This window comes from Augochlora pura, chromosome 5 (genome assembly GCF_028453695.1).
Source record: "Augochlora pura isolate Apur16 chromosome 5, APUR_v2.2.1, whole genome shotgun sequence".
Lineage (NCBI taxonomy): Eukaryota > Metazoa > Arthropoda > Insecta > Hymenoptera > Halictidae > Augochlora > Augochlora pura.
In genome coordinates this window covers 9,734,032-9,750,547 of record NC_135776.1, presented here as the reverse complement: position 1 = coordinate 9,750,547, position 16,516 = coordinate 9,734,032, and the positions used below count along the sequence as shown (strand labels likewise).

The following is a 16,516-nucleotide window of genomic DNA, read 5'->3' as shown; positions in this document are numbered from 1 at the left end:
TAAAAATTATTGATAGCTTTTAAGATTGATTTGGAATAAATAGTTCCAAAGTTTTGTTAATCCAGCTTATAATATGATAATAATAGTGACAATAATAATTTATCAAGCCAGTCTATAATAGTAACAACTTCATTTGTTGACTGACTTTTTATTTCGCTCGAGGGAGATGGAACAGAGATAATGAAAATGTCGCAAGTACCGGTATATATTCAAAACGGCCATTACGATGAAGAAAGAAGGAAGAAAAAGACAACGGTACCGGCTCCGAGTAGAATGAAAAAAGAGAAAGCGTGGCAAAGCGGTGGAAGATCCTCCACGTGTCTTGTCACTTAACCAGTATGAATATTTACGTGTGCCCTGAAGGCTTTCGAAGGAGACTCGAAGATTTGGTTGCCACTCGTGGCCGTAAATTACGAACGTGGATCAGGAGTGTACACTCTGTGATAATGCTATAATGAGGTAAAATCGTACGGACTGCCGCTCAAAATTAGGATAAAAATGGTAAACGGTATATGATAAATGTAAGAAATAATAGTATCAGATAATAAATGAAAATAACAATTTCATTATGTGCAGAATGAGTAAAATATACGCGTTGTTTTATATATTTTTGCCGCTCAAAATCAAGGCAGAAAATAGTAAATAGAATATAATAAATGTAATAAATGTAATAAATGAAATAAATGTCATAAATATAATAAATAATAATAGTAGATGATAAATAAAGACAGCGATTTAATCATATGGAGAATAAATAAAACAAACGCGAACTATATATTTTTGGCAGATGTTTTTGCTATGCAAAACTGTATTATTCAAAATATCTATTTCAAGAATTTTTCGACTGTAAATAATATGTTTTTGAGATTATTAAGCTTATTAAATTAAACGCTATCTGCCACAGCTATTATTACTTACTAAAATTACTTACTTCTTACTTAAAATAGGTCAAACTGTGACTTCCAAGATTTTATGATCGCAGTTTCGAGAAATGCGCGGTGCGCCGGAGTGCACTGTGCAGCATGCTGTTGGGAACACACTTTAGACCATTGTAAGTTGTGCATTTTACTCGAATTAATTTGAAACTTCCGAGAAATTTTCTTGACACGCGGTGCTTGACACATTCTACATTTTCTGAATGGGCACACTAATTCTTTTTTTTTTTTTTTATAAAACTTGTGAAATGTTGACTTTTTAAAAATGAATAATAGGAATTTCAATAATAAAACTTTCCTTGAAAGATATTTATAAACGAATAAATATCATTAATTTAGATTAACTAACCAGATTAACCGTTATATAATTACCATTTCTAACCCTTTGCACTCGACACCATTTTAATTTTAAATCCAAAATAAATCCGGATAACTACAGTATCTCCATTTTATATGACTCATTGATGTAACTTATGAATACGGAATTGAATCTGTATAACAATTATGCTAACAACAATTCTTTAACAATTAACAAAGCTAATAATGCAAAAATTCTATTAAAGTCATGAGTAATGCCTTGAAAACAAAGTGTTAAATAAATGACAGTCTTTCGAATGAATGAACTCGGCTCATAAACAAAAATTCCACGAATATTCGCAAGATTCGTATTCGTGCAAAGCTCAAAACAAACAACGAAAGTAAATGGCTATAATTGAGAGTTTCGTTCGAAAGCGTCATCGTGATTTCACCGATTTTAAAATAGAAAATCTAAAATAGGACACTCGAACTTGTCTGGAAGAGCCGTGGTAATAGCCGCGAAACCGTCAAGTGCATTCGCCTCCCGCGACACAGGCTTGGTAAGCCTGCAGCTTCGAAACACTCAAGTGCACGCTAGTAAGCTGGGTTGCATGCAGCAAGGCGCAGATTGACCTTCGGCGAGGTATGCAGCGATATTGGGGACTCAAATAGATATTTCAGAGAAAAAAGAAGCGACTCCGTAAAAATATCGAGCGATGGTAAACATAGCGTGAAGACTTCGGAGAGCTGGACCGCGGAATTCCTTCGAATTTCTATTGATAATGTTAAATTAATATGAATTAAATTCAATTAATAAACATCAAGTTCAAATAATAAGAGTTACATTCAATTAAATTCAATTAAACTGAATTGAGTTATATTAATAAGAGTAATAATAAGTCTGAACATTGCTGGTAGCAACAATGTAAATTCTCTGGGTATTTGCCCAATATAGTGTACACCATTTGGCTAAATGTTGCAATATTATTATTTAAATATAACAGCTGCAATGCCACGAAGGAAATTTTTAAAAGGAAAAAGACACTTTAAATGTCTCCAGGAAGTAATTAAATTTTCAGACACCCTGTATATGTTACTATTCCTATCTTATAATAATTTTAAGCAACTTAGACAATTTCTTATGATGTTTTGATGGCGACGCGATTAATATAGCAATTTAAAATTGGCTATTAATAACATCGATGAATCTCTGTGTGGAGTTTAGGCTAAAAAGGTTGTTTACCAGCGACAGAAAATTTCTTTATATTTTTGTTGTTGTGACATTATCTACGGAGTTGAAAATTTACATAAAGTCCCCATAGTCCAGCGACCATGGGAGCGGTCCTATAGAATTTTTATTCGCAGCGACGTAATTTCGAAAGGCTGCAGAGACGTCGAATATATTAAGCGGTTCAAGGATATCGAGTAGGTTTTAGAATAATTCAATTATCATTACTATTATTATATGTTGACATCATTATTATGTATTTATACTATATTTTATATTCATACTATATTATTATTATTATATATATTATTACAATTGTTAAGTATTTATATTATATTCTATAGTCATACTATATTATTATTATTATTATTATTATATATTTTGTATTATGTTACCTAGAAGTGTGTGAGCGATACTAATAAAAACTCTATTTCCTCCTAAAAAATCAATTATTATTACTCTTTCACATAATTGTCCGCAAAATTTCTCGACCTCTTTTTTAATGAATTTCACGCAGAAAACTCAGTCAAACAAATCGTCTCAGAGTTAATAAATTACAGACATTTCGCGAGTATTATCGTCGAAATCTACTGCATCGTAGCGAGAGTGTTTCCTATGAGATTTCGATCGATTGTTCTAATCGAGCTTGGTCGGATGTAATTGCTTCCTCCGGATGTTACAATTACCGCTACGTATCGGACAGCCCGGTGCACAAAAGCTGGGAAAACAGTTCTCTGATCGACATAATAAATTCTAACTGTCTGTGGGAAGGCGCTATTTCATGCCGCAGAATTGTTCCCATTAATGAACCGTGCAACCTTTTTCGTGCAACACACAGCGTTCGATTCGTAGAACAAAAGCATGAAAAATTGTACAGTTTAAACGTGATTTTTTTAAAACAATCAGTTTTCGCAAAATACGCGAATTTTCGAAATTACAATTCGAGGGCTCCGCAGCGGAGCCTTTTCAAAATTGTCTTCAACTCGAGAGTCCCGCAGTGGAGCCATTTAAAATATGTGTATCATTAACGCAAGGGCTCTGCAGTGCAGCGATTTAAAATGTATCTTCACTGTATCCGCTGCAGAGCCCTCGAGTTGAAGTTATCACATTCGTATGCCATTAGCAGAATATTTATAGATTGAATTCAGAATTATATAGAACCATCGAAGCGATTAAATAATTTATAATTTATATATTTTACAATCCTAGTGAGAGACTTTTGAGAAAATCTTTTAGCCATTTCCTTTCTCTTCCGGACATATTAAATGTTACTTTAAAATCGATTTCATTCGCTCGAATTTGTTCGAAATAAATTAACTAAATATTCGTTGAAGACACTGTATCTGTCAGCATTCCATATTTGGTACCATTTACGCCGTTCTAAAATACATAGATATTCGAAATATTTTGAAAATATTTTGAATTATCATATTTTTATTTATAAAATGAGAAATATAAAAGGGCACTTAAATGGAGTGCAAATAGATATCCATAGTATAGGGTTTTTTCGAGTAAGAAAGGCAGAATGATCAATATTGTGAGTTGTAAAATACAGAATGAATGAGAGAGATGTTTTGAGAGTGTTTGGCCAGCTTCGAGTGACATGGGATCATTGCTTACGTTCTTCGAAGTCCTTTCGAAAGATAGAGCGTGAATAAGTGAAAGAAAAATAAAGAAAGACAGAAAGAGGATGAGCAAAAATGAGACAGAGTGTGAACGAGTATATGCAAGAGAAAAAGAATAGTAAGATAATGAGGAAAAAAGACAGGGAAGGGTGGAAGAACCGATGGGAAAGATCGAGGCAATTGAAAGAGAACCGTCACCCTGCAAACTTGTGCGTTGTTATAGTTATTATTGTTGTCTTTGCGTTGTCATTGTTGAGTATAGTCGTCGCTGTCGTCGTTGTTGAGTATAGTCGCTGTTGTGGCTATACTTGTCACCATTGTTGTTATAAATCGTAGGAAGTTGCTGTACGGTATTGTTAATAAACTATTATTATCCTACGTTGTTTGTGTGTCATTCTTTTTATATTACCACAGAGTTTCGTAGGATTTCCAAATAATAATCCTTACAATAGGAATGTTTTATCCCCGAGTCAAAGTTGGAATATAAACCTGAAAATGGTAAAGAGAAAAAGAAATATTCCAGCTACCTGGACAGCGCTGTTGAGAAAACAGTTGTTTTGACCAGGTCCATTGAGTAATCCTTTGGTGCTGGTGAAGCTATTGTTGTGGTCACTGGCCGGCGATTTCTGGCTGGATTGAATCTGCCCATTCGGCTGGTTTCCGTGTATTTGATGGCACTGCGACGACTGTAAATATCCACTGTAATCCACGGTATCCTGGGATCCAGCTGGCTGCTGCAACCCCATGATAGACGCCATCCTAAATCAGCTATGTTAATGTCATCTGGAAAAAGAACACAGGAGCACGATTATTCGAATTGCAATTGCGTTTGAAATTTTTAGAAAAATAGCTAATAGAGCTACCAATGAGAAAGAAGCAGAATTCTAATTATTATTAAATCGTAATTATTATAAAATTGTAATTTCTGCTAATCGTATACGAGTATAACTAAAATGCTTTTTATTAATCTTGACTGAAAATTTGTATGATACTGGAAGGCAAGAAATTTCAAAAAAGTTCCATAGGGACTGCTATAAATATGGCATATTAACCATTTGTATATTTATACTTTGGATAATAATTATTCATGACTTCTTCGGAGCCTAGGTAATTAATATTTAACATTCGACAATCTTTACTGCAACGTTTAAATATTGGTAAAAGGTGGGTAGAATTTGACTTCAATTTAATTCTAGAATTATTCCTTTTTATTTCTACAGTTAACTCTAGAATTAATTCTAGTATTATATGTATATTTTTATTTAATTCTAGTATCGTATTTCCATTTAATTTTAGTTGAATTTCTAGCAGATCATATTCCAAATTTTCATAACGAGTCTGACCTGATATCATAAATCAAAGGATTAAAGAATACTAGAACTTTTTCTATCCCTGGTTGCAGGAGCATTGTTACTGATACGATCAATGTGCCAGTGACTTATCGATACTGGAGCATTAATTTCAATAATCTATTCAAGATACAATCGTGTCATGGATCATTGGTTTCTGAGTACAGATCTCTAATCGAATTCGTTACACGTTTTCTACTGTGCTATTGATATTAAAACAGTGGCCACCACTTGGAGGTCGTACTCGTAAACATTCGAAACGTTCATTCATTATTCCCAGTGATAACAAAAATCTTATAAAGTATTTTAATTATTATACAGTAAACTAAAACTTCTAGCATATAAAACATTTAGTCGTTTAGTTCGTTTTAACGAAGCTATTGCGTTTTAGACGGTGTTCAAACATCTTCTGCCAGAGATTTTATATAATATATAATGTAATAAACATGATACATTATATTATATAGCACAATAAGATGTATATGATATATAATGTATAATAAAATAAACGTAATAAATTATATTGTATAACATATTATAATATATTATATATACATATAATATTTAATACATAATACATTACATTGTATAATATATTATGTTATATATGAGATATATTGTAATAAACACAATATATTACAATATATTCAACATATAGTATAAAAATAAATTGGAATTGTTTATTTCTCAATGCTTAATCAAACAAAACATTTATCAAGGTACGCAACTGCTTCGTTTCCTTTGAAATCGGTATACTTCGCAAGGGTATAAAAATCGACGCACGCGGCTATCCCTTAACATTAACAGGTATCGATCCCGATTACTCGATCATCCCGATGATTCGAATCTTTCGTAAGACGAGGCCGATAATCACGGTTAGGCCAACAAAAAGCCGGCATTCGGTATTCGGAAAACGAGCAGGTACAACCTGCGCAATCTTGAAACCTAACGCGTATCGAGTTGCCGACGTTTGGATCTGTTGCAGAGCGAGCCCTTCGGCCAAGTGAAAAATACCATGGCTGCATTGTTACAGAACCCTAAAAGCGACCACGAAGACAACGACGCCAGCTTAGCTCTCGAGCACGTATTCGCCCGACCACTTTCCTCGGCCACTCGAAATTAACGCCGACCACTCAGCCGTACCATTTAGTATGTCGGCTATGCGAGTCCGACCGCAGCTTCCCCTTTGCCCCTTCGCGCCCTTCCGCAGCCGATAATATCGGCTTTCTTCGGCGCCCTTCTCTCCACGCCTCTATTTTCCCTTTCGACGCGAAAGTCACGGCGCACTTTTCACGTGTCGACGGAATCTTCGTCCACGTGGCCACCGCATTTCAACAAAATATTATTACTGTTTCATAATATATATATAATACGATAATAATATGATATATAGAATAAAATATACTATGATATAGTACTTTATATTGTATAGTATACTATATTATGTTATATATATAATATAATATATATTATATTTGACGTGGCAATATTTTATTAGCAATCGAAGGAAATCATTTTTGTAATACATTAATTTATATATATATATATATATATATATAGAATTAGATTATACTTACTTATTATATTTAGATTATATAATTATACAGAATTGAAACATACATATATTTAAACTTTAAAAAAGAATTAATCAATTTCTTTTTTCCTCCTTTGGTTCAACGAAAATTAATTAACATCTATAAACTCAATACAATCGCAAAGGGTTAATTTATGTCGACATTAGATATTATAGTTAATAATTTGATTAATTATTACTTAAGATAGATCTCATATATAAATTGGAAATTTAAATTACACGAAATTAGCACTATTATTAACAACAGTTAATAATATATAGAATAACAGTTTTACGGATCTAGCAAAGCCGAATAGATAATTCCGTCCTTAGACGCGATTCAATTTATAAGAATCCAAATTGCATAAACATCCATGGCGTGGCGATGAAATTTAATAACAGCTGTCAGATGGATCGCTGAATCCGTAGAAGCAGATAGAGCAACGTAACAGTTCGATCGTAATTATCCGTTGCGCGGCATGTCACGGGAAAGTACGGTGCTGCATTGCCGCATCCTGTTCCCTTGTAAGCCAAATGAGGAGTAACGCTTCCATGTCCCACCGTATTTCAAATTCATATAAGATAACGGTGTTAAAATACAGAGGAGCTAATATTGTTCCATCATGCATCGCTCAGGCGACGTATAAAGCGCGAAGCTGTAGAAATTACGGTGAAGTCAATATGTTACTAGCTATACCGTTACGGTAATTCCCGTGCGACTTCGGTCTTTCAAATATAAACTAGGATTTGACGTGAAAATTAATACTCGAGCTCATGGTCGCGTGTTACAATTTCGTAGACGTGTAGATATACAGGGTGATCCGTTCCAATCGATCCACTCGAACACCTTCGAAACCGTCAACAATGCTAAAATATGTTTCGATCGAAATTCGAATGACTTTGAGCAGCACAGCATTTCGTACTAATAAGTTCTTTCCAGATGAACGTGTCGAGATCAACTTTATATTTTTGAATTGAACAATATATTTTATATTACACCATTCGATTAAGCTTGTCATTCCCTTTGCGAAATACTAAACTAATTATTGCAAAAAAAATCATTAGTACAGGAGGTATCTGTTGAATAATAGCAACGCGTGATCGCTTATCTATATTTGGTGTTAAAAATACGACCTTCAGCCTGAGTGCAACGGTTCTCGTCTCTGAAGGAATACTAGATTAAAATATCTTCTAAACCAATGATTTTGACTCGTCGAAAACCGTAAATGATTTTTCGCAATATAGTATTTTTACAGAGAGAATGACCTTGGCAACTATTCGCTGCATTCTATATTGACGTGTATTGTAAGTTACGGTATATCGAAGACATCTCGTCGTAAATAACCATAACCGTTGATGCATCTAGCTGCCGTAAAAAGAGAGAAGCTCGTGGAACAGTACCGATGACCGATGAGAAATCCTCGAAGATATTCCTGGGCCTCGACGAGCCGCGAATTAGAGCTGCGCGTTCGCAAGCGATTGGAAAAAATGTGCATCGCTATGTTGCTTTCCTTGAAGATCCTCTGCCGAGGTCGCGTTTCGCTGGATCGGATGTAGGGGATCAAAGAGAACGCCTCGTGAATATCGATTCGGTGTTCATTGATTCGTCGAACGTTGTTTCTCGGTATTGTTACAATCACTTGATAAACGCACACGTTGTGCGCGTGTGTGATTAATTTTGGAAGCGCTAGAATTAAAGCGCATCTCATACTTAACCCTTTGCACTCGAAGTCATTTTAACTGTAAATCTGAAATAATTTTTCTGCTGTATAGTATTTCCCCTTTTAAGCGACCAAGTGTATTTTATATATATGTACCAAATTATATCCTGTGATTCATATCAACAGTTGCATGTTAAACAATTTTTCTAAAATTAAATTTTGTTGCAATAAATATTATTTTAGAAGGTGACGGAATAATTTTAGTGGTGTCTCTGAGTCACCAATCGAGTACAAAGGGTTAAACCGATAATATTATATATGTAATATATTAGTTATTATATGCTATATAATTAATATACAGAATATGATATATAATATAAAGATTATATAATAATATAATATACAATGCATCATATATCATACTACATTAATTATATATTAATATAATCAGAATATTAATTATTACAACAGTTATATTATAGTATATGTTTACGATTCAATAACAATTTTACCAACATTCAGATGCGTGATAAAAGATCATACAATTTAAACAACAATTTAGCAGTTAATTCAACAGTTAAACTTAACTTAGCTTTACACATACAAAATTAATTAATATCATGCAGCTTGTAACAATTAGTCTGCGTATTTTGACGTATTTACGACAAGTAATAGAATTTAATTAGTTGCTTTTGAAAGCACTGCTATATTTTTTGCAAGTCGAAGAGGTTAACAGAAAGAGAAATAAATCTTTGCATAAATCTCGCCTCTTGCAATTAATGCGGCAATTACCATTTTGCGCGAAGAGGCTGAGCCTAGTAATAATTACTACACGCTCGAATTCCTGGTTATGAAACAAGTTTGTTTATTACGATGATAATAACAATGAATCATATTTATAGTATTTATTCTGTAAACTATGTGAAGTGTCTGAAAAATATGGTAATAAATCGAGTGTGATATTTTCATTATTAATGATGATTATTAATTTATTCATGTATTAATCTATTATTAGATACTTCGCGCATCTTGCTTCTCATCAGTAATAGATGCAATAAAGTTGTTAAACGAGTACAACAAAAATGTGTCAATGGAAACTTCGCCGAAGTGGCCAGACATTTTAACAAAATAATATCACAATTTCATGTAATGTAAACATAGGTCATATAGAGCTTTATTAAGACGTTATAACAAAAATTCGTTGCTTACCTAAAATCCTTAACGGTTCGCAATTGGACTCAATTGGGATCTTTAGCTAAAATACTAAATCTGACAAATCTCATTAAAACAGAAAGTTTCGCTAAATCTGAAAAATAGCCTGAAGCACGTCCGCACCGTAATCATAAACTGCACCCTTGACCAGCACTCGGTATGTATGTACACTGCCGCGGCCCGCATGGACCCCGATCCCTCGAATCCCTCACACTATGGCTATTAGTAGCGAAAGTTCATTTCAATGTTTGGTGACCTCAGATAGTGAACATAGCTTACATAAACACACTGAAAAACACAATATTGTCGATCTAAGTAACAGCAAGTTGATTACTATTCCTCTTCTGAATTTTTGTTAGAACTTCTTAATAAAGCTCTATATGACCTATGTTTACATAACATTTTCTTTTACTCTGTGCCATAGAATACACTGACAAAGTTTGAACATTAAAACCTGGGACACACTGTATATAGTATAATATACTATAATGTACCGTATAATACCGTATAGTATACTCTATCATGTATACACATAAATTAATGTATTACAAAAATAATTGACAAGCTATTACTATCAACTAAAAGTTTCGCAAAACAATTGTTACATTGCCTAATGTAAAAAAATTGATAAACATTGCAAAAGATACCGAGTCATTCATCATATCGGACTGAACTTCAATAAGCCTGGTATTAAGTAAAAGAACGATTCATTGTTTTGTGTTTACAGCAATGCAAACAATTTTTTACATACATTTGTTTTATTTCTATGTACGGACAGCAATGTTTTACATTAATTATGTTCATGCTACGAAAGGAGTAACTATCTTTCATGTTGTTTTATTTAGATACTTAAAATTAACTGTACCATTAATTCTATATGATCTTAGATATAATTGTATAATATCGTAAATGGAGAAAAAAATATTAAAAAAGAAATTCCGGTACCGGGAATCGAACCCGAGCCTCTTGGGTGAGAGCCAAGTATCCTAGCCACTAGACCATACCGGACTTGTACCGTACACAGTTGTACATACCATTCTTCGATCACGTTATTTAATGGAAAAAAGTACATATAAGTCCAGTATATTTTAAATGATTAGATATTAATTAACGTTCCTCTTTATCGTATTTTATTAGGGAATATACGGACCGAGTCGCCTAAATAGTTTGCTTAAAATATGTCCATCGTGTTTGGTAGCACGTATAAATGTAATCTTCAAATAAATTTTACAGTAATAGAGAATATAAATTAATAGAAAGAGTAGTAAACTATTTTGAAATTTCAAGGCTGTCCCCTACCATTGTATATTTCCTTTCGAGTCAACCTCCTACGTGTTGCGCATGCCAACGTCATAAAGCTCCGTTGTTTTGAATGACAATGTACGCAAGCGTATTTATAGACCGGCCACCATCTCCACGTTTACAGAGAGTTTCTTTCGAGTTCTTTCACTATTCACTTTCCTGGGACTTCTACGGTACCCGTGTCAATTCTAACGGCACTAACGAAGAAATTTCAACCAATGGATTTCCATACCGTTTACACAATACTTCTACTACCTGTAATTTTCATCTCTTCAATTTCAAATCTTAATTACTGTTACTAATTACTATTTCAACAAAATAAAAGTAGAATAAAAAAGCATTTCTCCTCTTAATAATTCGAATAAATTATAGACACAATAGCGGTGTTCATAGATTTTTCTAATGCATACACGTATTTATTTTTAGTCACTATAGTTTCGTATTCGAGCTGTTCATTTTTTTCGTAAATCCACCAAACCGCGATCTGATAATAATTACAAATTTCTTCGTTTACATTTATTTATTTTATTTATTTTTAGTATATTTGTTCGCTAACAAATATAATAAAAAATATAACAAATTATATTACTAGACTATTAGGGTGGACCTTGGTTATACTAATCATTTACTTATCAAAACTCTTGCTCAAACTGTCAATCAGAGTATATGCTACCCTAAACGCTTTTTATGCTAATTTTACGCACATAAAAATTTCAATCGCTTCTCCCGGTTCGCATTCATCATCCCCCCATTCAATGATACATCGACTCTCACTTTTCATTCATCGTTCGGTCATTCAGCGCGTCGACTCTCACTTCTTTCACATCGTTTGATTAATTCAATTGTATCATCTCGGCTATGACTACCAAATTAGGCTCAGCCTAGCTGCTAGTTCAAATTCATTTGCTCTCGTTTTTTGCAAAGGGTCGACGCAAAAATGGCAGTTTAGAAAAGAACGCTGCGAGAGAAAAAGAGCGGGAACAGTCGTTCGCGGTGTTCCCGTTGATTCGTTTTAAGGATTTTAATGCTTCCATAGAAAATCGGCGTGCTCGAGTTCCTTGAAACCCCATCGCGGCCTTGCGTGGTGTGCGGGAACATCGTTATCGTAATTTTCCCGCAGAATCAACTATCGAACGTCGTGCGACGGACCCATGAAAGGAGCCACGAGCAACGGAAAACGAAAAACGGAAGTGACGAAGGAGGGAGAGCACGTATTATGGCACAAACTCGAGGTCTGCTGCTATCGACGAGGTTATTTCCGTTGGACGCACAAGTCGACGCCGCACGGTGCGGCCACGCGGACAAAAATATAAAGTATAAACATTCTCGTATATCGTAATATGTTTATAATATAAATATTTAACAATTTTAGGGATTATTGTTTTAAAATCCCACAAAACCCCGTGGCAATATAGCAAACGACAGAAACAATGTTGAATAACAATAACAGCAATAGATTATTAGTAATATAGTACAGCAGCTTTCTACGACTTAAGCAAAAACAACAACACGACTGTACTTGACATTGAGACCGCAACAACTATATCCGCGACAACTACGACAATGCACAAGTTTGCAGAGCGACCGTTCTCTAACGAATGCCTCGATCTTTTTTATCAGCCCTTCCATCCTTGCAGTCTTTTCCTTCGTTACCTCGCGATTTTCTCTCTCTCTCTCTCTCTCTCTCTCTCTCTCTCTTTCTGTATACATTCTTTCACACTATGTTTCATTATCTCTTTTACTTCCCTTATTTCCCTTACACTCACACACGCTTTATCTTTCGGCCACGCAGGACTTCGAGTAACCTAAGCAATGATCCCAGGTCACACGAAGCTGACAAAACACTCTGCGAACTCATTCATTCTGTATTTTGCGACTCACAACTTCGACCATTCTGTCTTTCATACTTGGAAAAACCCAACAATATTTATAATATAAATATAGTATTAAATCTTGTCCTATTATATGCTTATACTCACACTATACAGGGTGTATCAAAATTATAGTAACTCCGGGAAATGAGGGTTTCCTGAGGTCATTTCGAGTAACCTTTTTCTTAGCGAAAATGCAATCCGCGGCTTCATTAACGAGTTATTAACGAAAAACAGTAACCAATGAGACGCAAGCGCATGATACTATACAATAAGTATTGAACTACATAGTACTACACAATAGTATAAATTAAATGTATAATTATATATTATACAATAAGTACGAGAATATCAATAATATTCTAGACAAATCTCAATTATTTTCAAATTCTAACAATCGCAGTATAAACTATAAACCGACCGACTCGAATAATTGTTGCAAATAGTGCAGCAATAAAGAGATCGCGATCAAACGTCGCAGTCGAGTACATACGCGTCTACTTGCAACAAATGAAAAACTATTTCGCACACGTACCGCGCGACTGTAAAACGAGAAACTCCGAGTACTTTTTCGACACAATGTACGTCGGCGAGTTGTTCCGCTGATAGACAATAATCTGCACGTTGGCTGAACCCTATACCAAAGATAAGCATTCGCTGCCGCATAGGGGAACTTCAGCCAGGCACTGCGAACAGTCGGGCGGAGGCATAGAGGTCGTTCTATGGTGAATTTTGTAGGCGAGACAAGTTAAAGACTGGCGCATAATTGAAACGCGTGGCAGACGCGCGGATCGTTATCCGGCCGCGGAACACACGGAAGCGACGGAAACGAAATTAAAACGAAAAGAGCCGACCGTTTTCTGCTCAAAGATACGCCGGGGCCGTTTAGCCACGTGCATTTAATGCAGCCTCGCTGGATTTATACGCGTCAGCATCATCGCGTTTCACCGCATTGCGGAGACCTCGCGGTGCGGCGCGGCGCGACGCGGTGCGCCCGGATAGAAGCGGCTGGCTGCTGGAATTCCTTCTTTCGCGATTGTAACCGCAGCCGCTTGACGCGAGGGTAAACAATTACGTGAAGATGCAGAAGAAAGTTGGCAGCGCTCGGCCGCGGCACCGGGTTCAACGACAAACGATTTCGCCGTTGACGGATAGGGAAAAAGTTCGGAATACCCGGGAACGGGAAAGCGGCTCTTGGCCGTCATTACGTGCCCAACGATCGGAACGGCGCGAATCTTTCCTGCGGAAAAATTCACACGTTCGATTGTCCTACGCGTATCTACTGAAATGATTTCATCCACCTTGAACGAACCTCTTGGAACCCATTTACCAGCTGCTGTCTATTTTGTTTCTTCATTTCTTTCCTTCTTTCTTCATTTTTCAAATGTTCGTTACAAGCTTGGGTAAAAAGAGTGAAAAACAAACGGTTTCTTTACATTCTGCTTTACACCAAGTGATAATAAAATCTAGAAAAAAATATTTCTGTTATTGTACAGTAAACTAGTCCCTCTAACGTTTACAGAAATATTCAAGTCATTTAGAACAGTTTTAAAAAAGTTACACCATTCTAAAAGTATCATTTTAAAAGATATGCATATATTAGTTTTTCTCCCCAATGTATATAAAGTGATTGACGATTTTCGTAGAAAATTAGTTAATTGCCCCGATATTTTTGCCTAAAATAGATCATATCCTATTCTAATTCATATTTTGTAAGTACGTAAATGAATTGAAAACTAATCATGCGTTTTCGAGTCCAATGAATCAACGTTAATTTGTCTAAAAATTACAACTATAGTAATCAATAATTTCTGCATATATAATGTATTTTCATTCTTTATATTTGTCGTATGCATTAAATAAAACATTATCGTAATGTACATATACAATGCGTCATGCGCTTCGCTGTAATATTAGGTTAATACAACTAAGATCAAATTTTGCTTGAATATCTAACATAATTGTATATGTTATAATTACACGTTATATGATATAATATATGTTACATATTCGAGCAAAATTTGATCTCTTAACAAATAGACGTTCCATTAACCTAATATTATAGCAAAGCGTGTGATACATTGCTTATACTGCAACATTGTTTTATACGCCAAATATATAAAATAAAGATTGATATTATATTATATATAAACGATATTATATATTATAATGTATACAATTATAACGATATCATTATAATATATGTTAATTATAACGATATAATTATAAAGTATTCGATAGACACAACTAAATGGATCCACTTGAAAATTGTTGCGCACACTATTTGCACCTCCGTGAATAATTATTAGGAAGCCAATGGTCCAGATCCGAAGCCCTACGTTTCTTGTTTCACGGGTGAAGATTACACCGCGTTTTCGTCGGGGCGAGTGTGCCCGCGAAATTTTTCAAGAGTGCACCTGCGCGCCCGAGTATCAAATGTTGCCCAGTTGCACATCGTGATTGCGGCCTTCGAGAAAAACTTGTTGAACCGGTCACGCGTAAAATATCACGAGCCTCTTGACAAGAGGACCAAGCAGGAGCACGAGGCTGCGGTATCGCATCCACTCGCGATACATCCTTCTTTTGCAGTATCATGCGCGTAGAAACATTTTATGCCCGAGAGCCGTTTGTTGCATTCTTCGAGACGCCACGCCACACCGCGAGAAAACAATTTCAGCCAAGGTACAAACAAGACCCATGGAACTTTACGAGGCTTCGGTACCCGTGTCGGAAATTATGGCGGAACTAAATCCACGGGACACACCACGCGCCATTGTAACTAGATCGATTGTTAACTGATAAAATTTGTTAATTGATCACTGACAGTGATCATGCTTAGATCGAACTGAATTGTAGCTAATATACAGTCGGCCACGCTGACAATCGTCCAGCATTTTTTTTAGTTTTGTTTACAGAATATTTTTTATAAGTACCTGATATATCCTGTACAGAAATATTCCATGTGCTTTATTTAACGATTTTATGTGTAAAATAATATACAGTTTCCTATAAAAACAAATAAAAATTAACGTTTAATACTCGTCCATCTGCAGCATTCAAAGATTTCCTAAAATAAAAAATATATTGTCAATTGTTTTTTAATATTATTACATTCCGGTACACGTTTTAATCAATTTAGTAAAAATGGGAAATAGAGAAGAGCAAACAACAATAGTAAAAATGCATCTTTGACTATTTATATTAATACTGAATATACTATAAATCATACATAATGAATACTTTTAAACATTGTACAGACATGGCTAAACTCGTAGAATCTAAAATACTTACAAAATTATTCTGCAGATAATTGTACATGTTGAGATTAATCTTTGAATCGCCCACCTCAGCGAGTGTCGGAGAACGAATGTTGGTCAGATTGGGTTAGGCGCGCGGCGTGCACGTGCATAGTGGTAGTAACAAATACAAAAGATAAAGCGAGATTGAGTTCAGCGAGTAAACG

General features: G+C 34.9%; 1 protein-coding gene and 1 non-coding gene across 2 annotated transcripts in view; both read right to left on the bottom strand.

Annotated features, from left to right (window-relative positions):
* The window catches only part of Ec (ubiquitin specific peptidase echinus), a 128,415-nt gene that overhangs the window by 93,964 nt on the left and 17,935 nt on the right, over positions 1-16,516 (bottom strand). The window contains exon 2 of the mRNA XM_078180912.1: positions 4,613-4,868. Within this exon, the coding sequence (XP_078037038.1) occupies positions 4,613-4,843 (231 nt within the window). The 5' untranslated portion in view covers positions 4,844-4,868. The remainder of the gene's footprint in view (positions 1-4,612; positions 4,869-16,516) is intronic.
* Positions 10,817-10,888, bottom strand: Trnae-cuc (transfer RNA glutamic acid (anticodon CUC)). The gene has a single exon. It is a non-coding gene; the product is annotated as a tRNA-Glu (tRNA).